Here is a 27,582-nt window from a genome sequence, read left to right on the forward strand (position 1 = left end):
AGTCTCTTTCAGGGTGGACGGGTCGACTCTTTCGGAATACCCGAGTTTTTAGAGTTTGGGGAGTGTGCGCCAGTGAAACCACAAGAGAACCTCAACTTTGAGAGGGTAGGTGTGTGTGTGTGTGTGTGTGTGTGTGTGTGTGTGTGTGTGTGTGTGTGTGTGTGTGTGTGTTTTACGTCGTGGCCTATTGCGCCGGTAGGCTTCTTCCCGATGGATCCTGATGGTCGCCCCAAGGCTTCTTCCCGGTGGGGTATGATGGTCGGCCCAGCCCGTTCTGGCGCAGGCGAGTTTATATAGTGGCGCCATCTTGCACTGGCTCATGCTGCCCTCCCGGAGCTCATCTTTAATCCAAGAATCTAGAGTCCGGGTTGATAGGTGGTCTTCTGGACAGCATGTGGGTGGTTTTAAGCCACTCGGCGGCGGCTGAAAAATCCCAGCTTGGTGGCACCGGGCGGGGATTGAACTCGCGTCGGCCTGAATGCGGCGCCGTCACGCTATCCATTCAGCCACCGCTTCCCCATAAGGCTTGTGTGTGTGTGTGTGTGTGTGTGTGTGTGTGTGTGTGTGTTTTGGTGGTGGGCTTTGGTGGAGGTCAGGCGTGTTCTTTTGCCAGGAAGTCTAGCAAAGCAGGTAGACCCAGACTGTTGTTGCTCTTTCAGGTGATATCATGGCCAAGCCTATTTTCGAATAAGGAGAACTGCAACGCAACCATCTCAAATGTGAGTAAAAGATATTCATTTGAAAATATTGTGGCGTCAACGGAGTAGGACGACAGACAATTTGACACCATCACAACAATCCTCTACGTCTACGAGCTCATAATTTAAGTGGCTGAATTAAAGAAGGTCAATAACTCCCCTGATAGCACCATCACAAAAATGTTCATTGATCTCCAAGCACAAATCAACGTATAACAACGGTTCCTCAAGGTCCTGGATCGTATAGAAAAAGAGAACTGAGTGATACGAGGAATACCTGATGAACACGAGAGTCTCGATGATAAGACGGCGGATGGAGGAAAGCAAGATATGGTGAACAACAGATATGCAAAAACTGATCGTGCCTCATTGACGGCCAGGAAAAGCGAACAGAGGCGACAACACCCCAATGTTCAGTTGACCCGTTTGGCGCACAACTCTCCGCAGGTGGGAGGATGAGCTAAAAGGGACGGTGAATCAGATGAGTGTAGCAAAAATGGTGTCCCACACAACATCTCCTTCACAATATCCCCACAGCAGCTCTTATAGACGACCCATTACTGGAACATCAATCACAGTTGAACGGAACATTAAAAAAAGGTAAGATCCAGAAGAGGCGACACTCGCCACACTCATGTAACTAGGACGTCTCCTTGATCTATAAACCCTGGCCCTCCCTCAATACAACCCCCGGGCAACGACACCTTGGGGCAAATGGCTAACGACGCCATACTGATACAACTTGTTGCCTTCATTAAGCACTGTTGCACAACGTTGAGCCCCTAATTGGTCATCTGAACACATCCTGATTACCATTACAACTAAGAATGATAAAGACATTTCAGGAAAAGTGAACGTTCTGAAAGCTACAAACAAAGCATATAGGAAAATCTTCACTGAAAAACGATACCCATTCGAGATAAGTGGATGAGACTGAGATATAGAGAAACAGCTGAGAAGGAGCGAACGGAAAATGTCGGGTACATGATTCGCCTGGACACAAGAGAAAGAAAATTATACAGTGATGATATTATTAAATCCTGGAATCCACAGTGTTTTTAGAAAGACCACAGCAAACACAAATACCAAAAAGAGTATCGTGGAATGTGAAGGGTATCAAATTTAAACTAAAGAATAATTTTATCCAGACTTTACTTCTAGAGTTTGATGTGGTGTGACTATATGATGTGACAACTCCATACGCGGCTTATTTTCCCGGACATATTAAGATCATCACACCGAGAAGGCACAGTAGTTTTTACTAGAGGGTCACTTCTTCTTCTTCCGCAGCATTATTATCCCGTTTCTATACACGGGGTCGCTGTTTTTGATGAGTCTCCTCCATCTAGCCCTGTCCTCCACCACTTCAAGGTCCAAGTTCTTCTCCCTGCCGTCCGCTACAATACAGTCCTTCCATCTCCTCTTGGGTCTTCCTCTCCTCCTTCTGCCACCCACTTCCAAGTCCATTATCTGCCTTTCACAACTCCCTTCCTCTCTCCTCATGACATGACCAAACCATCTCAGTCTCTCTTCCTGCACCTTCTTACCCACACTTGTTACCTTAACTGTACCTCTTATGACTTCATTCTTAATCCTATCCTTTCTTGTCACTCCACTCATCCTAGAGGGTCACTAGCTGATTCAATTACCTACATCGACATTAGTATCGGAGTCTATAGGTATGGGATCAGTTTAGTTTTGCACCCAAAATTTTATTAGGGTTTTGCTACCTCCCTCTGTTGGATTTCCAGCACTATCCGCAGTCATTTGCTTCGATCCAGGAAAAGTTCAAAACCACAGATTTAGCCCATGCTTTCTAAATAATTGAAGATTTAATGGGTTAATCCCATTTCGAATCTCTCTTTTGTTGTTTACATATCTAAAAAAAACTTTTAGGATCTGACTTGCAATTTACCGCAATGTTTCCTTCGTACCTCCGTTTCGCCTGTTTGATTAAACTTTTGACTTGTCGTCTTGCTTCGTAGTACCGTGTACTATTTTCGGTAGAGTTATCGGTTTTCTTTTGCCTATATAACAAGTTCCTCTTTTGGAGAGCAAGTTTGATTTCATTATTAAACCACGGAGGATTTTTAGCTTTTCGGCGCTTTTCACAAGATTGCACGGATTTATTTTGTTCAGTTAGTAATCGAGCTTTGAAGTCTTGCCAAGATTCTTCGACGTCGATGTTGGACACTAATCGAAAGTTCGTTAATGACTGTCTTATTCTTTCAAAATCCGCTCTTTTAAAATTGGGAACCAATATCTTATTCTCTGCAATCCTTGTTTGAGCTCTTATGTCGAGACGCATGATCCGAGGTGTTCGCCAACGCTAACATTGTCAACTAAGTTCTCTTGGGTTACTAATACAAGATCAAGAATATTATTATCGCGCGTTGGTTCACTAACCATTTGGCTAAGGCAGTTATTTTCAACGAAGTCTAACATCCTGTGCAAATCCCCCTCGGATCCCGTGAGTGTCTGCCAGTCTATATGCGGTAGATGAAAATCGCCCAAAATCAATGCATCACTGTTTCGGAGAGTTCTTTGCAAAACGCTATACATTATTTCATCCTCGCGTGACTGGCCTGGAGGCCTGCAAGTGACGGATATGTTGATTTTAAATTTATCGGTATTTGTACTCACGCTCACGTGTTCTACAGTACTAGCCTTTGGTGTTTTATCAACGGGCTTTTAGCTACTTCTGACGTAAAGAACCACTCCTCCACCTCTACGATTAACTCGGTCTTTATTGAAAAATATAACGTTATCTATATTCAGAAATTAAGTCATTATTAGCGGTGTCAATAAATGTTTCAGTTACGGCAATTACATCAAAGTCTTCTGTTTTAGTTAGGCACTGCAATTCATCGATCTTATTTCTTAAAAAGACATCTGGCTCTGCATTTGCAAATACAGGGTATTTCAGTAATTTATTGCATGTAAATAACGATTAATATTCGAAATAACATGAAATAGCAATTAATAACTGTTGAATGTTATGCTAGGCTATTTCGAATATTACCTACCCATGTTATTTACATGCAACAAATTATCAAATTTCCTTATGGATAGGCACTTGCAGAGCCAGAAGTCATTTCATGTGCCTGCAATGACATCAATTACAGGTATTTGAAAGGCTATAAATCGTTCGAGTATGATCTGACAATACAATTTGCTAACTCTACATATACCAAGTCAAGTCACTCTGCTTCAAAACTGCGACCGGTACGAGCAGGAGGCGGTTTTGGGGCGGAGCAGCGGGATGACGTCACTTGAAGCTATAAAAAAAATACCCGCCAGTTCAGGGGTGACTAAAGTTGCGGCCGTGTGTGCACTCTGGATGTGCATGCTTGCTTTCTTTCACAGCGCGTTCAGGCAAGTCACTGATGAAAAAAAGATGCCTTTTTATTGTGCTATTGAGTGACTGTAATTCCAATGCCTACAAACGGCGGTGTGGGGTGTGAGGGAGGGCATATTGAAGTGATTGATTTAAATTAGCCCGCCTTTCCTCGTTTTCTCTAAATCCCTGTTTCTACATTCTCTAGTTTGGCTCCAAGCAGCGTCACGCATAAACCACGCCTCAGCCGTGTCTCCTCCCACAAACCTGCGTATGACTTGACTTGCTGTATATAGACTTGGATTTTATCGATGCAAGTCAGCATGTTTGCGGTTTAAGTAAGAGGGCTTGAGGGTTCTTTGTACAGGCTACACAAACATTGAAATACATCACTGAAAACAAAAACTTGATCTTCACGCCAACACAAACTAACAATGCGCAGGTGCCACATCGACGTCCACGAGTAAGCAAATGGAATGAAACCGGCTATTATTTTATAGTAGTACTAGTAGTAGTAGTAGTAGTAGTAGTAGTAGTAGTAGTAGTAGCAGTAGTAGTAGTAGTAGTAGTAGTAGTAGTAGTAGTAGTAGCAGTAGTAGTAGTAGTAGTAGTAGTAGTAGTAGTAGTAGTAGTAGTAGTAGTAGTAGTAGTAGTAGTAGTAGTAGTAGTAGTAGTAGTAGTAGTAGTAGTAGCAGTAGTAGTAGTAGTAGTAGTAGTGATAGTAGTAGTAGTAGTAGTAGTAGTAGTAGTAGTAGTAGTAGTAGTAGTAGTAGTAGTAGTAGTAGTAGTAGTAGCAGTAGTAGTAGTAGTAGTAGTAGTAGTAGTAGTAGTAGCAGTAGTAGTAGTAGTAGTAGTAGTAGTAGTAGTAGTAGCAGTAGTAGTAGTAATAGTAGTTCACAAGTGCCTATGTATAGGTGTGTGTGTGTGTGTGTGTGTGCTAACCAGCTCAGACAGGAAGGCGTACCAACCCACCCATATCAAATCGGCACTTAATTCAACATTTCCACTTCACACGTGACCCTTAAAGCAAAAATAATGACCTTAAACTCTATAAATATAACAGAAGAAGCCGCTACACACTTAACATTCTCTTATCTCTTCAAAAAACGTAAAAATGATGAAATATATTCTACCCCGAACCGCCATTACCAGCACACACACACACACACACACACACAGACACACACACGTATATATTCAATTTTCCGGTTATTTACTTACCCGCCAGTGCTCTCCGTCTGCCTGGTAAGTCACGGGATGTTCAGGAAGATTGTCTGTTAGTTTCGTTATCAAGGGACCCACGGAACACGAGATAATAGAGAAAATGTCACCGTAAATACGACTTCTAGTACCCTCCATGCCCTCAATGCTTCCAAGTCAACACAGATTATCGTACTCAGACCCGCGTATTTACCGGCCCATAACTATTACCAAGAAACATCGATAATTAACCACTTAAACGATAACCATATATGAAGATAGTTATTTGTGTGGTGAAAGCAGTTTTTGGGTCGGAAATCGGCAAACATGAGGCAGAGTACGACAATCTGGCAACGTTGGGTAAGCTGAGGCGATGGCTCCTTCTTGATTCCTCGATATTTAAGTGATTTTCCTTTGTCTTGTAGTTCCATATATATAAGAATAGATGCATTACACTATTTTAACCATTATTATCATTCTTACCTGTCCGTTTGCGGGTTAATTCCATATATAGGGATGCCAATACTTACCTTCTTGTACCCCGTTTAGCAGCGATCACATTGTTGAGTCTAATTTGGGTACGGCTCGCTCCCCTTCCCGTCACCTTGCAAATTTCAAACTCATTTTTCGTCTATTTTCAGCGTCCTTAACAGAGTGGTCATAGGCTCTTTATATAGTTGAAAGGTTATATTTTACGATGCGTGTATAGAGGTTTCTTAAGGTAATCGATATGAAGGAGAAAAATGAGGTTAAAGGACGGTGATGATTTTTGCACAGTTCCACTCCCTGCCACCCATCTTGCTTAACTAATTTCAAACTCATTTTTCCTCTATTTTCAGCGCCCTTAACAGAGTGGTCATAGGCTCTTTATATAGTTGAAAGGTTATATTTTACGATGCGTGTATAGAGGTTTCTTAAGTTAGTCGATTTGAAGGAGAAAAATGAGGTTAAAGGACGGTGATGATTTTTGCACAGTTCCACTCCCTGCCACCCATCTTGCTTAACTAATTTCAAACTCATTTTTCCTCTATTTTCAGCGTCCTTAACAGAGTGGTCATAGGCTCTTTATATAGTTGAAAGGTTATATTTTACGATGCGTGTATAGAGGTTTCTTAAGTTAGTCGATTTGAAGGAGAAAAAGGAAGTTAAAGATTAGAAAGATTATGATTTGGGTACAGTTCTCTCCCACTCCCTTGCCAGCCATCTTCCTTAACTAATTTCAAAGCTATTTTTTCTCTATTTCGAGGGTCCTTAACCCCTTGAATACGGATTTCCTACAGTTAGACCTCACCAAGCTGCTGGAATGAAGAGAAAAGTGGCTGTTACAATTCAATGAAGAAAAATGTAAAGTCCTGCACCATGGGAGGGGATATCCAGCACACCAATACCACATGGGAAACACTCCACTATCCACCACAGAGGCAGAGAAAGACCTGGGAGTGTATGTTACCAGGCTACCAGTGAAGGGATATCCAGCACACCAATACCACATGGGAAACACTCCACTATCCACCACAGAGGCAGAGAAAGACCTGGGAGTGTATGTTACCAGGCTACCAGTGAAGGGATATCCAGCACACCAATACCACATGGGAAACACTCCACTATCCACCACAGAGGCAGAGAAAGACCTGGGAGTGTATGTTACCAGGCTACCAGTGAAGGGATATCCAGCATACCAATACCACATGGGAAACACTCTACTATCCACCACAGAGGCAGAGAAAGACCTGGGAGTGTATGTTACCGGGCTGCCAGGGAAGGGATATCCAGCATACCAATACCACATGGGAAACACTCCACTATCCACCACAGAGGCAGAGAAAGACCTGGAAGTATATGTTACCAGGCTACCAGTGAAGGGATATCCAGCACACCAATACCACACGGGAAACACTCCACTATCCACCACAGAGGCAGAGAAAGACCTGGGAGTGTATGTAACCAGGCTACCAGTGAAGGGATATCCAGCACACCAATACCACATGGGAAACACTCCACTATCCACCACAGAGGCAGAGAAAGACCTGGGAGTGTATGTTACCAGGCTACCAGTGAAGGGATATCCAGCACACCAATACCACATGGGAAACACTCTACTATCCACCACAGAGGCAGAGAAAGACCTGGGAGTGTATGTTACCAGGCTACCAGTGAAGGGATATCCAGCACACCAATACCACATGGGAAACACTCCACTATCCACCACAGAGGCAGAGAAAGACATGGGAGTATAATGTTACCAGGCTACCAGGGAAGGCCAAATCCGTGCCAATCGCAGCGGACGGGTTAAGCTTCGAGCGTTAAAGCTAAGAACCCTTAAATTGTCTTTCGTTATAACTCGAGAAACGGAGTTGTCAGTTGTTTTACGATGTACTGAAGAGCAAGAGAGAGAGAGAGAGAGAGAGAGAGAGAGAGAGAGAGAGAGAGAGAGAGAGAGAGAGAGAGAGAGAGAGAGAGAGAGAGAGAGAGAGAGAGAGAGAGAGAGATCCGCCTCCCCTACTAAATAACGCACGTCGGCTGACCTCCCCTTTCTTTAACCTTGGTTGTTGCTATTACACTTTATGACCGTGTTTTGTTCTACTACTCTGTCCTACTCCCATGGTCACATGCGAAAATGTTCACTAAGGAAATATGTTACAAAGAATTATATTGGTACACGTGTGATGGAGCGTATAGCCAAGCTGTTTGAGAAGGTTCTGTATTCTAGACCAATACAATAGTTTACAGACAGGTACGCAGGAGAGTCGAGGATGTGTTGAACATATTGTATGCTTTATGTTCTATGGGTTTTGTATCAATGTTGGACCACCATGTTTTATTTAGGGGAGGCGGTGGCTGAAAGGATAGCGTGACGGCGCCGGGTTCGGGACGACGCAAGTTCAATCCCCGCCCGGTGTCACCAAGCTGGGATTTTTCAGCCGCCGCCGAGTGGCTTAAAACTACCCACATGCTGTCCAGAAGACCACCTATCAACCCGGACTCTAGATTCTAGGATTAAAGATGAGCTCCGGGAGGGCAGCATGAGCCAATGCAAGATGGCGCCATTATAAACACTCGCCTGCGCCAGAATGGGCTGGGCCGACGATCAGACCCCACCGGGAAGAAACCTTGGGCCGACCATCAGACCCCACCGGGAAGAAGCCTTGGGCCGACCATCAGGATCCACCGGGAAGAAGCCTACCGGCGCAATAGGCCACGACGTAAAAAAATTCTAAAAAAACGTAATTCTTTAACCCTGTAATTCTGTGGTTAATAAAGTGAAATAATGTGTGTGTGTGTGTGTGTGTGTGTGTGTGTTGATGGAATGTGTATAGCTAAAAAAAAAAAACATTACCCACAACCAGACGCCACAAAGTCATAAAAACTTCCTCCAATCCGCCTCGCCTTCCCACACCACTTAGTCTTAGATACTCCACAAAGCTTCATCCCTTACTTGAACACCCAGCAGACCCTGCCTAACAACGCTGATACTCTTCACTGACCTCTCTTTCGGCCACCTCTTTTGATTCTTTCTATTGGAGCAGCGAGTAGCGGGCTTTTTTTTATTATTGTTTCCTTTTTTTGTGCCCTTGAGCTGTCTCCTTTGTTGTAAAAAATAAAAATACTAACACCACTCACACCTCCACTCTCCATCTGCAGTACTCTGGCATCTGGTTCAACATAGAGATGGTGCCCAACGAGTACGTCAACATATTGAGCTGCGCCATGGCCAACTACACATGGGAAGGAGACCTCATGGTGGTGGAGGAACGCGGCCTCAGCGACGCGGGGATGAAGATGCGTCAGTTCTCCTCCATGTACCCGACGGAGGGACAGCCTGGGGTGCTCACGGTGAACGCTGAAGGTGTACCCAGCGCCCCCTATGTGGTAAGTCTGGACTCTAGTTGAAAGGGGATTCAGTAACCCTTATGTAGTAAGAAACGGTACTGTGGTAGTGATGTATCGGATATCTGCCTCCGCGGATCCTCCACAGTTAAAATAATATCCGCATTGTAATCCACCTCCGCGTTTTCAGACAACAAAAGCTCCGCATAATTATCCGCCTCCCCGTCCAAGACCCGCGGAGATTGCGGAGCTGTACCCATCAAATATTTATCCTTTCTCTTGTGTCATTAACCCTTTTCTCTCTATTTCTTTTCATCCACGTCTCTCCTCTCCGTTCTCTCACCTACCAGTGCCTACTCCTCTGAATTCATCTCTCTCTCTCTCTCTCTCTCTCTCTCTCTCTCTCTCACACACACACACACACACACACACTAAATGTGCTTTGTTATATAACATATATTATAGGCATATCTGCAGAACTTAACTAAAGCCAATACTAGTATGACCAATGTACTTTGTACTGTAATTGTGTTAAAAAATCCGCGTCCGCATCCCCAACCGCGGACATGGAGGTAAAAATGGTAAAGGTTCAGTATAACTCTGGCGCCTTAATTTTGATCTATTTTCTTCCAAACCTTCACAAAACCCTTTGCATACATATAATACATTAGTAAAAAGTGGCGGACGAATACCGCCACCTGTTTTAGGGTGGTTAGCGATGGTAGTGAAAAGGCATCTACATACATTTATTTTGGTGGCGGCGGCGGACATTGGGAACAGCTGCTTCATCCCCCTCCTTCTCTCCTCCTCCCGCAGGTGGTGGACACGGACTACGAGCACTACTCCTGCGTGCACTCCTGCCTGGCCATGATGGGCTTCCGCGCCGCCTTCTCGTGGGTGTTTTCCCGCCACCCGACCCTCGACCCGGCTATGCTACAGCTGTGTCACGACCGTCTCAATGAGTGGAACGTTGACACTTCCACTATGGTGCCCATGACCCAGGGAAAGGTGTGTGTGTGTGTGTGTGTGTGTGTGTGTGTGTGTGTGTGTGTGTGTGTGTAGGATGGTCATGTGATCGTAAAGGCGTTAACCCATTGCATGCGGATTTCCTACAAGAAGACATCACCAAGCTACAGGAGTGGAACAAAAAGTGGCTGCTACAAATCAATGAAGAAAAATGTCCTGCACCTTGGGAGGGGATATCCAGCACACCAATACCACATGGGAAACAAACCACTATCCACCACAGAGGCAGAGAAAGACCTGGGAGCATGTGTTACCAGGCTACCAGTGAAGGGATATCCAGCGCACCAGTACCACATGGGAAACACTCCACTATCCACCACAGAGGCAGAGAAAGACCTGGGAGTGTATGTTACCAGGCTACCAGTGAAAGGATATCCAGCACACCAATACCACATGGGAAACACTCCACTATCCACCACAGAGGCAGAGAAAGACCTGGGAGTGTATTTTACCAGGCTACCAGTGAAGGGATATCCAGCACACCAATACCACATGGGAAACACTCCACTATCCACCACAGAGGTAGAGAAAGACCTGGGAGTGTATGTTACCAGGCTACCAGTGAAGGGATATCCAGCACACCAATACCACATGGGAAACACTCCACTATCCAACACAGAGGCAGAGAAAGACCTGGGAGTGTATTTTACCAGGCTACCAGTGAAAGGATATCCAGCACACCAATACCACATGGGAAACACTCCACTATCCACCACAGAGGCAGAGAAAGACCTGGGAGTCTATTTTACCAGGCTACCAGTGAAGGGATATCCAGCACGCCAATACCACATGGGAAACACTCCACTATCCACCACAGAGGCAGAGAAAGACCTGGGAGTGTATGTTACCAGGCTACCAGTGAAGGGATATCCAGCACACCAATACCACATGGGAAACACTCCACTATCCACCACAGAGGCAGAGAAAGACCTGGGAGTGTATGTTACCAGGCTACCAGTGAAGGGATATCCAGCACACCAATACCACATGGGAAACACTCCACTATCCACCACAGAGGCAGAGAAAGACCTGGGAGTGTATGTTACCAGGCTACAAGTGAAAGGATATCCAGCACACCAATACCACATGGGAAACACTCCACTATCCACCACAGAGGCAGAGAAAGACCTGGGAGTGTATGTTACCAGGCTACCAGTGAAGGCGAAATCAATGCCAATCGCAGCGGACGGGTTAATCGCTTTCACGATAGAGGGCGGTGCGCTGAGTCAATCTACCTGTAACTTCTCTATTTTATCATTTTCTCTCTCTCTCTCTCTCTCTCTCTCTCTCTCTCCAATGTAGCCAAGATCAATATTGTTTGATTATAATAATAATAATAATAATAATAATAATAATTTATTATTATTATTATTATTATTATTATTATTATTATTATTATTATTATTATAATTCTCTCCTCGTTGAAATTTCCATGTGGTTTCTTCGCTGAGGCCTGAGACCGTGAGACGCTAGGACTATGGCTTTCCCACGGGAGTCGCTATTACCTGTTGCAGTTGATGTGTTTTGTTAATATGTTGGACAGTTTGAATAATGTTTCACTGTTCCCGCCATGACTTTCCTATATTAGTAATCTTTCGTTTTCGCTCAAACGCTGGATAATTCCGCCCCTTCCGCCCCTCCTCCCCTTCCCCTTCACTCCCCCATATCCCTGGCTAGTGCTACTGCAGCTCGCACCACCCTTCCTTCCTTCCTTCCTTCCTTCTTATCTTCGTTTCTTCCCCCCCCCCCCCCCACTCCCTCCTCTCGCACATGACGCTGATCTCCTCCCCCTTCCCTGTACCCTCCCTCCTCCCTCGGAAAGTTGCATTCCTTTCCCTCCCCCTCCCGTCCTCTACTCCCCGGCTTTTCCCCCACTGCCTCCTCCCTTACCTCCCTCTCCCTCTCCCCCGGTCCTCCTTTATTTTATTTTTTTGTATCTCACAAGTTATTAGTTAGTCAAAGGATAGCCAGGATAGGCACTGAAGTATTTTTTATATATTGACTAGCGACTACCGCTACCGCAGTACCGCACACCGCGTACCGCACTGGGAAAGAAAAAAATGGGACCGCTTCATCGCAACCGTACTACTCCGGAAAAAGTACCGCACTACCGCAACCGCACAACTATTTTTTTTAGTACCGCGCCCACCTCTGGGGATTCGTGTGATTTGAATGGGCCTTAGTTCATGAAGTGAGGAGTTCATTGAGTGAATTGGGGTTATTGACTTTGCAATGGGATGGGGATGATGAGGGAAGTCTCCCACTCACTTGGGCGTATACCTTGAATAAGTGTGTGTGTGTGTGTGTGTGTGTGTGTGTGTGTGTGTGTGTGTGTGTGTGTGTGTGTGTGTGTGTGTGTGTGCCGTTGCAGAACAGTAGCTAGGGAAAGTTTTGTCACTCTCTCTCCAGAGGTCGCATTGCCTTCATGCTGTTGATGTCTCCTACCAAGCTAAATACCAAAAGATAAAAATGCTGATATATCACCTTCATTTTTGTTTACTGGTACTTATATTTAGACAGTTTTGATGAATGGGAGGCAATGAATATGAGAATGTTAATCTTTGAACAAGAAAAAATAGTAGGAAACGTACCAGAGTTTTCAGGAGTTATAGACACAACTAACCCTCAACCTTTGGCCCCCCCCCCCCCCCTCACGCTAAAAACACCCGTGGCGCAGGAATGCCCTTACACCAACAAGTTGGATTCCCTCCTGGCCTACACCCAGCGTGTCCAGTCCAAGGCTAAGGCCCGGGAGATGGCGCAGTACAAGGGCAAGGCCAGCACTACGGCGGGTGACATGCAGACCCTGACGGACCCAAGGCGTGAGGTGAGAAAACGCGGGTGCGAGGAGAGAGAATGGGATAGGAGCTTTAAGAGATGTAAGAACATAAGAACATAAGGAGTCTGCAAGAGGCTGGTAGGCCAATGCAAGGAAGCTCCTGTAAACCTTACCCCACCTAATCTCATTCTCCATGAAATGATCTAACCTTTAGAAAATATCTATCGGATTAGCATTCACAACGTGACTCCCTAGCCTGTTCCACTCATCCACCACTCTGTTGGTACACCAATTCATGCCGATATCTTGGTGAAGCTGAATTTATCCAACTTAAACCCATTGCTACTCGTCCAACTCGGTTTTTGCACCAAGGAAATGTTGTTAATATTACCCTTATTAAAGCCCTTCATCCTTTTATAAACTTCGGTCAAGGCTCCTCGCACCCTTTGACTGTCAAGAGAATGTAAATTCAAATGTTTAAATCTATTCTCACATGGCAAGTTCCTTAACATTTGAATCATTTTGGTCATCCTCCTCTGCCCGGATTCTAACTTTTGATATCTACTCTACAGTAGGGTGGCCAGGAATTAATCGTATCACCGATGACGTCTAACTAATACTACATAATAGCTTAAGGATGACTGCATCGCTTCTGTTGGTTACGCCCTTTGAAATGAAACCCAGTACCCTGTTTGCATGATTCCTAGCCTGAATGCATTGTACCCTTGGACGGAGATCCGAGCTCATTAAGATTCCTAAATCCCTCTCACAGCAGGTTCTGTGCTAGGGGAGTATCATTTAATGAATAAATATGTAAAGGGTTATTTATGCCTACATTCAGAACACCGCACTTGCCGGCATTGAACTCGATCTGTCTAGTTCATCCTGGAGAACATTAGCGTCCCGATATGATTACATTACTCTGTCTATGTTTGTATCATCCGCACACTTACTAACATAACCACTAATTCCTGCATCCAAATCATTGAGTGATATAAATGATAAACAGCATTGAACCCAATACCTACCCCCGTTGGACCCCACTCGTACAACGTATTCAGTCTGATATTTTTACCATTGATCTACACCCTTTGCCTTCTACTGTTAAGCCACGCCCTGATCCAGTTCAACACCTTCCCATCGACGCCGTGAGTTTGTACTTTAAGCAACAGCCTTTGGTGAGGAACTTTGTCGAACGCTTCACTGAAATCTAGATAATTACTTTTACTACTGCGATGTCATTCTGCTACAATGTTCCGTGACACTGAGGTTGGTATTATGAGACACTTTCGCTTCTCACATCAACTATTTCTAAAGGTCAAAGAGGGGGTCAATCGGGTTCTAATGAGTGTTTCTTCAGGTTCACGGTACAGAAGAAGGGTCAAACTACCACCAGGGTCATAAAACTACTTCTGGAAATGCCCACAACTCCTACGAAAGCCTTGTCAAATATGTGTTCTTGGACAACGAAATGTCTGATAATACGACCCTGAGTATCATTACTACCACTACCATCGACACCACCTCCACCATTACTGTATTCACAATTACCACAGGAAGAGGTGAAGGGAGAGCAGACGGAGGCGAGGCAGCAGGAACAGCCACAGTGGGACGTGAGGGAAGTGACGCAGTCGACGCAGGAGCAGGTGTTGCAGGACAGACGCACGGATGCCCAGCACGCAGGTAAAGGAGAGGGAAAGGGAAGGATAGAGGGGGGGCAGGGAGACGTGAATCTAGAAAAGGCTTGACAATCATTAAACGGGTTCGGTGATGTTAAGTAATGTGAAATAAGACATGGAGGTTATTACATTTACTAAAACTCAAACCCGGTAGCAGTGACGGGCCAAATTTGTGGCTTTACCGTGTAGCAGCGACGGGCCAAATTTGTGGTTTTACCGTGTTGCAGCGACGGGCCAAATTTGTGGCTTTACCGTGTTGCAGCGACGGGCCAAATTTGTGGCTTTACCGTGTAGCAGCGACGGGCCAAATCTGTGGCTTTACCGTGTAGCAGCGACGGGCCAAATTTGTGGCTTTACCGTGTAGCAGCGACGGGCCAAATCTGTGGCTTTACCGTGTAGCAGCGACGGGCCAAATCTGTGGCTTTACCGTGTAGCAGCGACGGGCCAAATTTGTGGCTTTACCGTGTAGCAGCGACGGGCCAAATCTGTGGCTTTACCGTGTAGCAGCGACGGGCCAAATTTGTGGCTTTACCGTGTAGCAGCGACGGGCCAAATCTGTGGCTTTACCGTGTAGCAGCGACGGGCCAAATCTGTGGCTTTACCGTGTGGCAGCGACGAGCCAAATAGATGATACATAATATGGTCACAAATGCTTTGATATATATTATGAAATGGTTTGTGTGAGGGGTGATTTTTTCTCATTTTTCTCGCTTGGAGGGACCATTAAGAAACATGATCCCCGCTGCTACCGGGTTTTAAATGGGAAAATAAATTGTACGATCTGACAACAAACCCTTACGTTTTTTTTTCAAGAATTAAATTACCTTTTGAGGAGTTAGAAATTAACGCTGTTGGAAAAAGGTTCCTAAAATTTGCACATTGTATAAATGGCCCAAAAATATCTGTCTGGAATTCTACCTTTACATAACTCCCCAAAACGATGAATGACGCAAAACATTCTCCCCTTACCCTAAGAAAAAGTCGGAGTTTCTTTGTCACACAGAATTCTTAATAAAGAGAAAAAATATATATTGTCCCTCGAAAACCTCTGAAATTCAATACATTAGAATATAATTCCCCGATTCCAAGAAAAAAAATAAGAAAACAAAATATAAAATTCAGTTTTGCAGTCCCACTAATTGATTATAATTTAAAAACCTCGTTACTAATATTTATTTTCCACTTCCTCCATTCTTCACAGCAGAGGAGGAGGAGGCGGCGCTGAGTGGATGTGACGGGAGAAGCAGGCGAGAGGTGGGCCTGCTGGTGCCCCTGCTGGCCGTTGGGCTCATCCTCATGGCCTCCTCGACCCCCCTAACCTGACCTGCTTATGTTTTCCTTATGACTGGGCTTTGTCTTTTCTTATCTATGTATCTATAATATATATATATATATATATATATATATATTTATATATATATATATATATATATATATATATATATATATATATATATATATAACAAGTACATACTCACTTGTCACCACAACAACACTAACAATTACACTTGATTCACTTCCCTCCCCTGAACACTCGGCTCCCCCGTCCCCCCAACAGCCAACAAATATGCGTGTTATGCACCTATACAGGTGCCCTGCGCATCATTAATCCAGATCCAGATATATATATATATATATATATATATATATATATATATATATATATATATATATATATATATATATATATATATATATATATATATATATATGTATGCAGAAGCCCCCCGCCGTTCACGGGTATTTGGTTCCGCGAGATTCCCGTGATCCGCGAATCCGCGATCGACGGGACTATAATCAGATAGGGAAAATAGGGTTTCGTTCTACCATTTCGATCGAATTAAAAAAAATGGACTTCTAAGGCATTTCTAAGCGTTGTCATATAGTTTTACATACACATAAATCACAAATTAATAATGGACTGTAATAGTTTAACACTCTGTGGTTGGTTGTGGTGAGTGTGAGCGCGTAGACGGTGGTGGTTGGCAGCGAGTGGTGTTGTCAACATGAGAGGCGGCGGCGCGGTGTGTTCCCAGCCCCGACCTGACGAGTACACGTTCGAGCTGGGGTGCATTTAAGAGAGCGACTCGGGCCGCCCGAACCGCCCCGGGTCCTCTCAAATGACGCCGCAGCCCGAGTTGCCAACTCGGACCGCCCGGTGCAGCTCGGTTTGGAGAGGTGGAGCGCCTCTGTGCTGTGATGACGTCACCAGCAAATATGGCGGCCCAAATAAAACACACATACGTGCTTCCATTTCATTTCACCTCTCTGTGCCACCATAACCACTGCAGCTTGTGATGCATGTATGAACGTCGTCAGGAAGGTCAGCGGAAGCCATTATGCTGCCAGAACAGCTAGTAAACGTCGTCAGGAAGGTCAGCGGACGCCATTTTGCTGCCAGAACAGCTAGTAAACGTCGTCAGGAACATCAGCGGACGCCATTTTGCTGCCAGAACAGCTAGTAAACGTCGTCAGGAAGATCAGCGGACGCCATTTTGCTGCCAGAACAGCTAGTAAACGTCGTCAGGAAGATCAGCGGACGCCATTTTGCTGCCAGTGAGACGCCGTTACCATAGCAACGACGAGGCTTAACTGAGAGGCGCACAAAAGCGTTTGATAGAGGGGTCCGGGAAGTCTGGGCGCCCGGGGCGGCCCGAGTCGCTCTTTCAAACGCACCCCTGGGCGCTACAGACCGCGTATACGCGAGTTTTCATCCGTGTTCGGCGGGGGGTGTCGCAAATACCCTACCCGCGTGTAAGCAAATCCGTGAACAATGAGGCCGTGAACGGCGGGGGGATTTTGTATATATATATATATATATAGATATATATATATCTATATATATATATATATATATATATATATATATATATATATATATATATATATATACACACATACATACATACATACTTACATACATACATACATATAGATATAGATATATAGATATCTAACTTGTTTGATCCGTGTGTGTGGTGCGTGCGTTTTACGGCTGCCGGCGTGTGTGCACAAATGAAAAATGTACACATTCACACATACACATACACACATACACACACATACACATACACACACATACACAGTTCCATACATAAATTCAGTGTGCCTGGGCTATGACTGTTTTTCGTTGACGCATTCCTTTTTATAGTGTGAAATAAATATGCACAAAAGCAAGTTGTTTACTTAATATATCCCCAAAACGCGAAACAATGTGAATGGGAAAGACGTGACATTATAAAGACTTATACGTACGAATATAAATAGAACATTTTTTAAAGATACGCAAGGATACACATGGGTAGAAGCTAAGTCCATATATACCAAGTCAAGTCACTCTGCTTCAAAACTGCGACCGGTACGCGCAGAAGGCGGTTTGGGGGCGGAGCAGCGGGATGACGTCACTTGGAGCTGAAAAAAAAATACCCGCCAGTTCAGGGGTGACTTAAGTTGGGGTCGTGTGTGCACTTTGGATGTGCATGCTTGCTTTCTTTCACAGCGCGCTCAGGTAAGCCACTGATGAAAAATAAATATGCCTTTTTATTGTGCTATTGCGTGACTGTAATTCCAATGCCTACAAACGGCGGTGTGGGGTGTGAGGGAGGGCATGTTGAAGTGATTGATTTGAATTAGTCCGCCTTTCTTCATTTTCTCTAAATCCCTGTTTCTACATTCTCTAGTTTGGCTCCAAGCAACGTCACGCATAAGCCACGCCTCTGCCGTGTCTCCTCCCACAAACTTGCGTATAACTTGACTTGGTATATATATATATATATATATATATATATATATATATATATATATATATATATATATATATATATATATATATATATATATATATATATATATATAGACTTAGGGTATGAGGTGGCTAAGAGGGGCGGCGTCTCTCTGTAGGACACTGGTTAATATGCCTAAGTACGAATCTGCGGACTTGAGTTCGAATCATGGCCGTAGGGAGGGTCGTAGGGAGACATTTCTTGTGTAAATATGCATCATTGAAACCTGGTTAGGGTAGTTTTTGTGTTAACTATGGCCAGTGCACTTTATATATATTTTTATGACATGTTCTGTGATGAGTATGCCCTTGTGTGGTAAATGGAATGATGAGTTGTAATCAGTATTGTTAATTAACTTCAGTGAGCTCGCTACCATTACCAACAGAATAATGAGTTGTCAATAATTTTGTTACTTAACTTCAGTGAGCTCGCTACCATTACCAACAGAATAATGAGTTGTCAATAATATTGTTACTTAACTTCAGTGAGCTTGCTACCATTACCAACAGAATAATGAGTTGTCAATAATATTGTTACTTAACTTCAGTGAGCTCGCTACCATTACCAACAGAATAATGAGTTGTCAATAATATTGTTACTTAACTTCAGTGAGCTTGCTACCATTACCAACAGAATATTGAGTTGTCAATAATATTGTTACTTAACTTCAGTGAGCTCGCTACCATTACCAACAGAATAATGAGTTGTCAATAATATTGTTACTTAACTTCAGTAAGCTTGCTACCATTACCAACAGAATGTGAATAAACTTCATAATAATTTGACATTGTGATGCGTAACCCCAACAACTAGGAAGCACACTTGTTAGTAAGATAACAAAACAGAGGAACGAAGCTGAAGGCAACACACTGGTGGCATAGCGGTGGGATACTCATCATTATTTGCCATGAGTGCCTATTAATCCCAGACCATGTGGAACATATAGCGTTGGTAGGTCATAGCCAAATTCACACACAGTTTAACTATCCCGGAGCACACGTAAGGATTTTTCGTGCCCCCGGAGGCAAAGCTCACTCGTTCTTTGAAGACTCACGTACGAATGAAGTGCTCGATTTGACCATTTTGTGAATCGGAAGTAACGACCTCACCAGTAGTACTGACCCAGACATTGTTTTCAACGACATCAAAGATATTTGTCACGCGATTGAGGAAAACTGCCAGGCTGTAGTGTATGTGTGTCAAGTCGAACCTAGACTCCAACCCAGAAATCTTTCCCCTGACCAATATAAGATAATTCAGTGCGGGATTAGCAACAGAATAAAGAAAGACCTTAAAAACATTAATTTCAACAACAAGCAATTTGTGGATGAACTATCTGAGGACGGAGTACATTGGAGCGAAGCCGGTCGAATGAGGATCGAAGAGAAATTTAGAAGGGTTATCAAGGGATTCATGGGAGAGGATGACTCCGATGAGTGAGGTGTAGGTACAGAATGGTAACGGGATACAGGAGCATACACCCGTACCGACGGTAAAACGAGGATCGAGCCTCAACCTGTGACCCCTGAACTACATCTCACCCATCGTGAGAAGTAAAATTGTCAAAGATGGAGGAGAAGCCACGACCGCGACGGTGGGGTTCGCACGATCAATTAGTAGAAAATAAAACCCCGCCAGAACAAGACCCAGTGACCGATAGGCGGTTTACAAGTGATATAGACGCTTTAGAGCAGGAAGTAAGTTGTCTCAGAGATGTGTTAACCCGGCAGAATGAAGTTATCCAAAGGCTCGGTGCGCAGTTACAAACTCCCCCACGGCCAGTCACCGGGAATACCAAACCGCGAGACATAGATATTCTGGAGCTGAACCAATTACAAGGGCTTAATGCTTCCACACAGCTCCAAATATTTTTCGAGTTAGTCGAACAAGTTAGCGACGACGATCTAAGAAGGGTGCAAGTAGCAAAAGGGCGAGTAAGCTCTGAACTAGCAGCCCTCATTCATAACCATCAGGCCCAACATCAGTGTAACACCTGGGAAGATGTTAAAAAGTTATCAAAAACAGAGTTCTAAACCGATGTAAATTTTGATAGAGCTTGGCAAGAAATAAATTCCCTAAAATACAATTGGGCGGCGTCGCCCCAAGCTTTCACTAATAACTTCATTTGTCAGTATGCTATTCTGGAGACGCGTTTCGCCTGAGAGAAACTGCCCAATCGTGACAAGGCGATCAAAAGGAAACTGTGGCACGGGTTGACTCCCGAATCAAAAGCTAAATTAGGAGGATTCCTGGATGAGGACTACCCATTAAATAAATTCATTGATCGAGTGGAGCATGAGCGCCACTGGCTCGAAGCAACACACGCCTTCTCTCTATATAGAGTTAGAGAAGAGCGAAAGACAACCACTGGATCACCACCTGAGAACCGTCCACCCAACCCTAACGAAACACCTAAACCAAATGCTGCATCCAGCGAATCCTCAGAGGTAGAACAACTCAAAAGGCAGATTAGGGACTTAACTGAACGGGTCGGACAGTTACAAACCTCAGCCCGTCAGCCACGATCAGAACGGTATTGCTCATACTGTCGGTCACACACTCATTTTTTGAGAGTGTTGGCGGAAACCGGCGCGTGGAACTTGCTTTAATTGCAAAAGGAGCGGATGCTGGCGTGAAAATAAAAATTATCCGGGTCAATCAGCCAGCCGAACATGACTAACACAGGGACACACCTCTCCTATCATCAGTTTGGCTATCAACAGTAAAATCATGAGAGCAGTGGTAGACACGGGTAGTGGTCATACCCTTATCAAAGAACCGGCTGCGAATAAACTAGAGAGTGAAATAAATAAAAGACGCAACATACCTACTTTACAAGGCGTCACGGGTTCCCCTCTCCGAGTTATTGGCATGGTTTGGTTGGAAGTCGGGTGGGTAACGATCATGTACACAAATAGTGGGTTCCAGTAGTTCCAAACATTTACCTTGATGCGGAGCTACTGCTGGGTACTGACATCATAGGGAAGGCGGCTTTTCAGTGGAACGGAAGGTTGGGCGAGATAGTCTGGGGTAATGCTTTGTACGTAGTTGGTCACATTAAGACGACAAAAAGGATAGGTTGAGAGGATACGAAGCACTGCCCCGCCCCTAACCCAAGGCAACATCCCCAAAGGGGTAAATCTCACTAAGTTTCTCCATATGGAGCCTTATACGTCACAATGTATCCCTATACAGGTGAAGGAAAACCCAAATACCACCTTGCTGGTTCATCCTCGACCCAACATCAGTCAAAACAGTTTACCGTTCCGTTACTAAACTAAATTAGCAAAACACCATCTACCTTCCTTTCGTTAACAACACCAAAGCAGTAAAGGGATTTAAAACGGGAATGTTATTAGGTTCATATGAACACCTCGAGGACGAACCAAGCCATGTGAATAAGGAGGCTGGAGTGATTCAAACACCCGGGAAATTCAGAACGACCTCCTCCCAACCACCGATCAAGTGAACACCAGGGTAGCAAGTCAGAACGATTGACAGAAATAATAAAACAACATGAATGGGATCACCTTACTCGTGACCAGAGGGAATAACTAAATTCGGCGATTCTAGACCACACAGAACTTTTTATTCTGGAGAAAAGTGAACTAGGGTTAATGGCAGGCCCTCTTGCGAGACTGGGAAAACTAAAATATATGCAGCTGATGCACTAACTCTATTCACATTCTAGAAATTAGTATTTCATGGTCATTCAGAATTTGTATTAGCATCCACATTATTGGCATAACAGCAATTCCACATCACGCATCCATTCTGGGTATCTGAATAACCAGCAACACTTGACTCGAATTTATGTTTGAAAACAATTTGCCATGACATTAACAAATTTTACTGAATAGTGGTTTATCAGAGTGGACAACATAATTGAAACTGGGGAACTTACAGAAACAGGTACCATGAGTGAAAATAAACAGTATGGAATTGTATGTGCACAAACCCATTATATTTGTTTTGAACATCAAACAAAATCTGAAAATTACAAAACTTTTTAACATTGTTCCTAAAATAACTGAATGTTTAGCTTCAACTGTAATATGAAACACTGTAACTTAAGTTGTGATTTCTTACCTTTACTTGCATACCCATTAGGTGACAGATATCCTCATTTTGTTCATATAAACTACTGGTAATACTTAGAAGTTACATATAATACCGAATGAAAACTAAGTAAATAAATAAATAAACCTTATGACGAAATTGGAAAGTTTCGTTTAGTCGGCGCAACATCTGTGGTCATATGCCGGAGAGAGACAGAAGGGGAAGGAATTACAGGAGAAGGGAACAGACCCCAGGAGACGGGACACAACCCCCGATTAATACCTGGTACCCATTCACTGCTGGGTGGACAGGGGCGTAGGGTATCGGAAAAGCCGCCCAAATTTTTCCACTCCGCCCGGGAATCGAACCCGGGCTCTCTCGGTTGTGAGCCGAGTGTGCTAACCACTGCACCACGAAGCCCCCGGCACCTGATGATGAAGTAAATGAGGTAAGTGCATCAGGACACACAGTAGATATGAATGAACCTAAAACCATTCCTCAGTAAATTACAAAGGAATTATGCATCGATTGAAGTAAAATATAATGTTAGTAGATAAACAGAAAAAAGTGACATAATACAATATTCTTCATTCCAGTTTCGGCAGGCTGAAGCGATTAAGTATATGCCAAAAAGTTGGCTTAAGACCATGGCATGAAGGATATAATACACACTTTTTTAAATGCTTTTGTGGTTAGTGCGGAAAAGGTGCCAACTGATGAGAAAAAAATTGTGGAAAAAGCATATTTCTCTTGTAAAATATCTTGTCCCCGCCAACTCATCAAAGTTTGAAAAATAAGGGTCTGAAATTGGTAAACTTCACATAATACCCCATTTTTACAATTTATTATGAAATGTTTGTGGCTACTGTGCAATATTGTCTTCTAGTTGCATATTAATAACTTACAAAATCTGGTAGCTGTACAAGTATATCTTCTGTCCCCACAATGTGCTTGAAATATTGGAAAAAATCATTTTTAAGACTAATTTTATAAAATTTCCAAAAATCAAATGCAAAAAAACTCTTTGGCTAGTTCCTAAGTTGTTTTCTATCATTTATACTTTATCAGTGTAACATTTCAGCGAGATTGGTTAATATCTTCTGTTCCCGCCACGTCACTTTTAAATATTAAGTAATTATATTTATGCAAGTGATGTCAAATGGGGGGGGGGGGGGGGGTCTTACAGATTTTTTTTGCTCGTTAAGTTATATCTATAATGAATATCAAAACAGCTCTTCGCTATTTTTATTTACATATTGTAACTAAAACATTGCTCAGAACTCACCACAAGGAGGTGGCTGTGTATCACCTATTCTCCAGCCCATCCACCCTACCATTACTATATTTACTTATACGTATCTTATATTGCTTCCTGGTGTCAAACTTGGGGATGTTCTTCCTTGATTCCATTGTATTCTTAATGAATCCTTCTCTTTCTGCTTCTCTGCAAACATGTTTAGGACAGTTTTCAGACCCACGCTTCACACTATATATATATATGATATATATATAGCTTATATATATATATATATATATATGCCTTATATATATATATATATATATATATATATATATATATATATATATATATATATATATATATATATATATATATATATATATATATATATAGATATATATATATATATATATATATATATATATATATATATATATATATATATATATATATATGTATGTTTGTTTATATATATATATATATATATATATATATATATATATATATTTATTTATGTATTTATTTTTTTATATATTTATTTTTTTTTTTACGTCGCGGCCTATAGCGCCGGTAGGTTTTTCCTGGTGGGGCCTGATGGTTTGGCCCAAGGCTTCTTCCCGGTGGGTCCTGATGGTCGGCCCAGCCTGTTCTGGCGCAGGCGAGTGTTTATAGTGGCGCCATCTGCATTGGCTCATGCTGCCTTCCCGGAGCTCATCTTTCATCCTAGAATCTAGAGTCCGGCTGATAGGTGGTCTGGACAGCATGTGGGTAGTTTTAAGCCACTGGCGGCGGCTGAAAAATTCCAGCTTGGTGGCACCGGGGGGATTGAACTCAGTCCTCCTGAACGCGGTGCTGTTACTCACGATTATATATATATATAAATGATTGTATATATATATATATATATATATATATATATATATATATATATATATATATATATATATATATATATATATATATATATATATATATATATATATATATATATATATATATATATATATATATATATATATATATATATATATATATATATATATATATATATATATATATATATATATATATATATATATATATATATATATATATATATATATATATATATATATATATATATATATATATATATATATATATATATATATATATATATATATATATATATATATATATATATATATATATATATATATATATATATGAAGCTCTGATGTATTGTTGCCTTGTACTATTTTGTTTTAGTTTTGACGTGCGGACTAGTTTTTTCAGACGCGCTTTAATAGTTTTTGGTACAGTAGCGGAGGTGCGGAGGTCCGGTAGCGGACCCAGCGAAAAAAATTTAGGCGCGGAAGTACAGGTGCGGACTACCCGCGTCCGAGGTGCGGAGGAGCGGCAGCGGACTACCCCAAATCCAGTAACGCGCTCAGCTCTGCTCAAAAATCAGCCCGATTAGGAATCAGAAGTTTTCAAATTCATAAGTTAAATCTCAACTGCAGTACATTCATAGATATGATCAACTGGCAAAACACAGACATAACAGAAACACCGTCAACAAAGAACATGAGCCAGGAAGAAATAACAACTTATTAAGGCAGGAGGCATGCCATCATCACACGACAAAGATATCCCCTGTCACACACAAGCTGTTTAAAGATCAATTAAATTGGTAACAGAAGCATCATATTAAATTAGTAAGAGAAGCATCACATTAAATTGGTAACAGAAGCATCATATTAAATTAGTAAGAGAAGCATCACATTAAATTGGTAACAGAAGCATCACATTAAATTAGTAAGAGAAGCATCACAACTACTTTTACTACTGCGATGTCATTCTGCTACAATGTTCCGTGACACTGAGGCTGGTATTATAAATTATAAGACACTTTCGCTTCTCACATCAACTATTTCTAAAGGTCAAAGAGTGGGTCAATCGGGTTCTAATGAGTGTTTCTTCAGGTTCACGGTACAGAAGAAGGGTCAAACTACCACCAGGGTCATAAAACTACTTCTGGAAATGCCCACAACTCCTACGAAAGTCAAATATGTGTTCTTGGGCAACGTAATGTCTGATAATACGACCCTGAGTATCATTATTACCACTACCATCGACACCACCTCCACCATTACTGTATTCACAATTACCACAGGAAGAGGTGAAGGGAGAGCAGACGGAGGCGAGGCAGCAGGAACAGCCACAGTGGGACGTGAGGGAAGTGACGCAGTCGACCCAGGAGCAGGTGTTGCAGGACAGACGCACGGATGCCCAGCACGCAGGTAAAGGAGAGGGAAAGGGAAGGATAGAGGGGGGGCAGGGAGACGTGAATCTAGAAAAGGCTTGTCAATCATTAAACGGGTTCGGTGATGTTAAGTAATGTGAAATAAGACATGGAGGTCATTACATTTACTAAAACTCAAACCCGGTAGCAGTGACGGGCCAAATTTGTGGCTTTACCGTGTAGCAGCGACGGGCCAAATTTGTGGCTTTACCGTGTAGCAGCGACGGGCCAAATTTGTGGCTTTACCGTGTAGCAGCGACGGGCCAAATTTGTGGTTTTACCGTGTTGCAGCGACGGGCCAAATTTGTGGCTTTACCGTGTAGCAGCGACGGGCCAAATCTGTGGCTTTACCGTGTAGCAGCGACGGGCCAAATCTGTGGCTTTACCGTGTAGCAGCGACGAGCCAAATCTGTGGCTTTACCGTGTAGCAACGACGGGCCAAATTTGTGGCTTTACCGTGTAGCAGCGACGGGCTAAATCTGTGGCTTTACCGCGTGGCAGCGACGGGCCAAATAGATGATACATAATATGGTCACAAATGCTTTGATATATATTATGAAATGGTTTGTGTGAGGGGTGATTTTTTCTCATTTTTCTCGCTTGGAGGGACCATTAAGAAACATGATCCCCGCTGCTACCGGGTTTTAAATGGGAAAATAAATTGTTCGATCTGATAACAAACCCTTACGTTTTTTTTCAAGAATTAAATTACCTTTTGAGGAGTTAGAAATTAACGCTGTTGGAAAAAGGTTCCTAAAATTTGCACATTGTATAAATGGCCCAAAAATATCTGTCTGGAATTCTACCTTTACATAACTCCCAAAAACGATGAATGACGCAAAACATTCTCCCCTTACCCTAAGAAAAAGTCGGAGTTTCTTTGTCACACAGAATTCTTAATAAAGAGAAAAAATATATATTGTCCCTCGAAAACCTCTGAAATTCAATACATTAGAATATAATTCCCCGATTCCAACAAAAAAATAAGAAAACAAGATATAAAATTCAGTTTTGCAGTCCCACTAATTGATTATAATTTAAAAACCTCGTTACTAATATTTATTTTCCACTTCCTCCATTCTTCACAGCATAGGAGGCGGCGGCGGCGCGGAGTGGATGTGGATGGAGAAGCAGGCGAGAGGTGGGCCTGCTGGTGCCCCTGCTGGCCGTTGGGCTCATCCTCATGGCCTCCTCGACCCCCCTAACCTGACCTGCTTATGTTTTTCTTGTGACTGGGCTTTGTCTTTTCTAATCTATGTATCTATAATATATATATATATATATATATATATATATATATATATATATATATATATATATATATATATATATATATATATATATATATATATATATATATACAAGTACATACTCACTTGTCACCACATCAACACTAATAATTACACTTGATTCACTTCCTCCCTGAACACTCGGCTCTCTGTCCCCCAACAGCCAACAAATATGTGTGTTATGCACCATACAGGTGCCCTGCGCATCATTAATCCAGATATGATATATATATATATATATATATATATATATATATATATATATATATATATATATATATATATATATATATATATATATATATATATATATATATGTATGCAGTAGCCCCTGCCGTTCACGGGTATTTGGTTCTGAGATTCTGTGATCCGCGAATCCGC

The 27,582-nt window shown here is 42.6% G+C and overlaps 1 protein-coding gene and 2 long non-coding RNA genes across 11 annotated transcripts in view; 2 read left to right on the forward strand and 1 right to left on the reverse strand.

Moving 5' to 3' along the window:
* LOC126988977 (crustacyanin-A2 subunit-like) overlaps positions 1-27,162 on the forward strand; it is a 47,865-nt gene extending 20,703 nt beyond the window's left edge. The window contains exons 2-8 of one of the 4 annotated variants that reach the window (XM_050847415.1): positions 1-105; positions 8,878-9,105; positions 9,880-10,071; positions 12,767-12,916; positions 14,425-14,551; positions 15,749-15,801; positions 27,054-27,162. The exon at positions 1-105 is cut by the window's left edge and continues 158 nt beyond it. In XM_050847415.1, coding sequence (XP_050703372.1) covers positions 1-105; positions 8,878-9,105; positions 9,880-10,071; positions 12,767-12,916; positions 14,425-14,551; positions 15,749-15,801; positions 27,054-27,122 — 924 coding nt within the window. In that variant the 3' untranslated portion in view covers positions 27,123-27,162. Of the gene's footprint in view, positions 106-8,877; positions 9,106-9,879; positions 10,072-12,766; positions 12,917-14,424; positions 14,552-15,748; positions 16,168-27,053 lie in introns of those variants that run through there. The other 3 variants (XM_050847435.1, XM_050847426.1, XM_050847404.1) reach the window with 3 other exon arrangements.
* LOC126988985 (uncharacterized) lies at positions 6,586-11,256 on the reverse strand. Of its 6 annotated transcripts, XR_007742729.1 has the most exons (4): positions 11,218-11,256; positions 10,921-11,118; positions 7,263-7,361; positions 6,586-6,965 (listed from the first exon to the last, which is right to left on the reverse strand). It is a non-coding gene; the product is annotated as an uncharacterized LOC126988985 (long non-coding RNA). The 6 variants fall into 6 exon arrangements; XR_007742730.1 differs by lacking the exon at positions 11,218-11,256 and having other exon boundaries at positions 11,020-11,208; XR_007742713.1 differs by lacking the exon at positions 11,218-11,256 and having other exon boundaries at positions 10,921-11,208.
* LOC126988997 (uncharacterized) lies at positions 10,464-11,098 on the forward strand. The gene is made up of 2 exons (XR_007742732.1): positions 10,464-10,611; positions 10,909-11,098. It is a non-coding gene; the product is annotated as an uncharacterized LOC126988997 (long non-coding RNA).
* Positions 27,163-27,582: the final 420 nt, after the last annotated feature.

This window comes from Eriocheir sinensis, chromosome 6, assembly GCF_024679095.1.
Source record: "Eriocheir sinensis breed Jianghai 21 chromosome 6, ASM2467909v1, whole genome shotgun sequence".
Lineage (NCBI taxonomy): Eukaryota > Metazoa > Arthropoda > Malacostraca > Decapoda > Varunidae > Eriocheir > Eriocheir sinensis.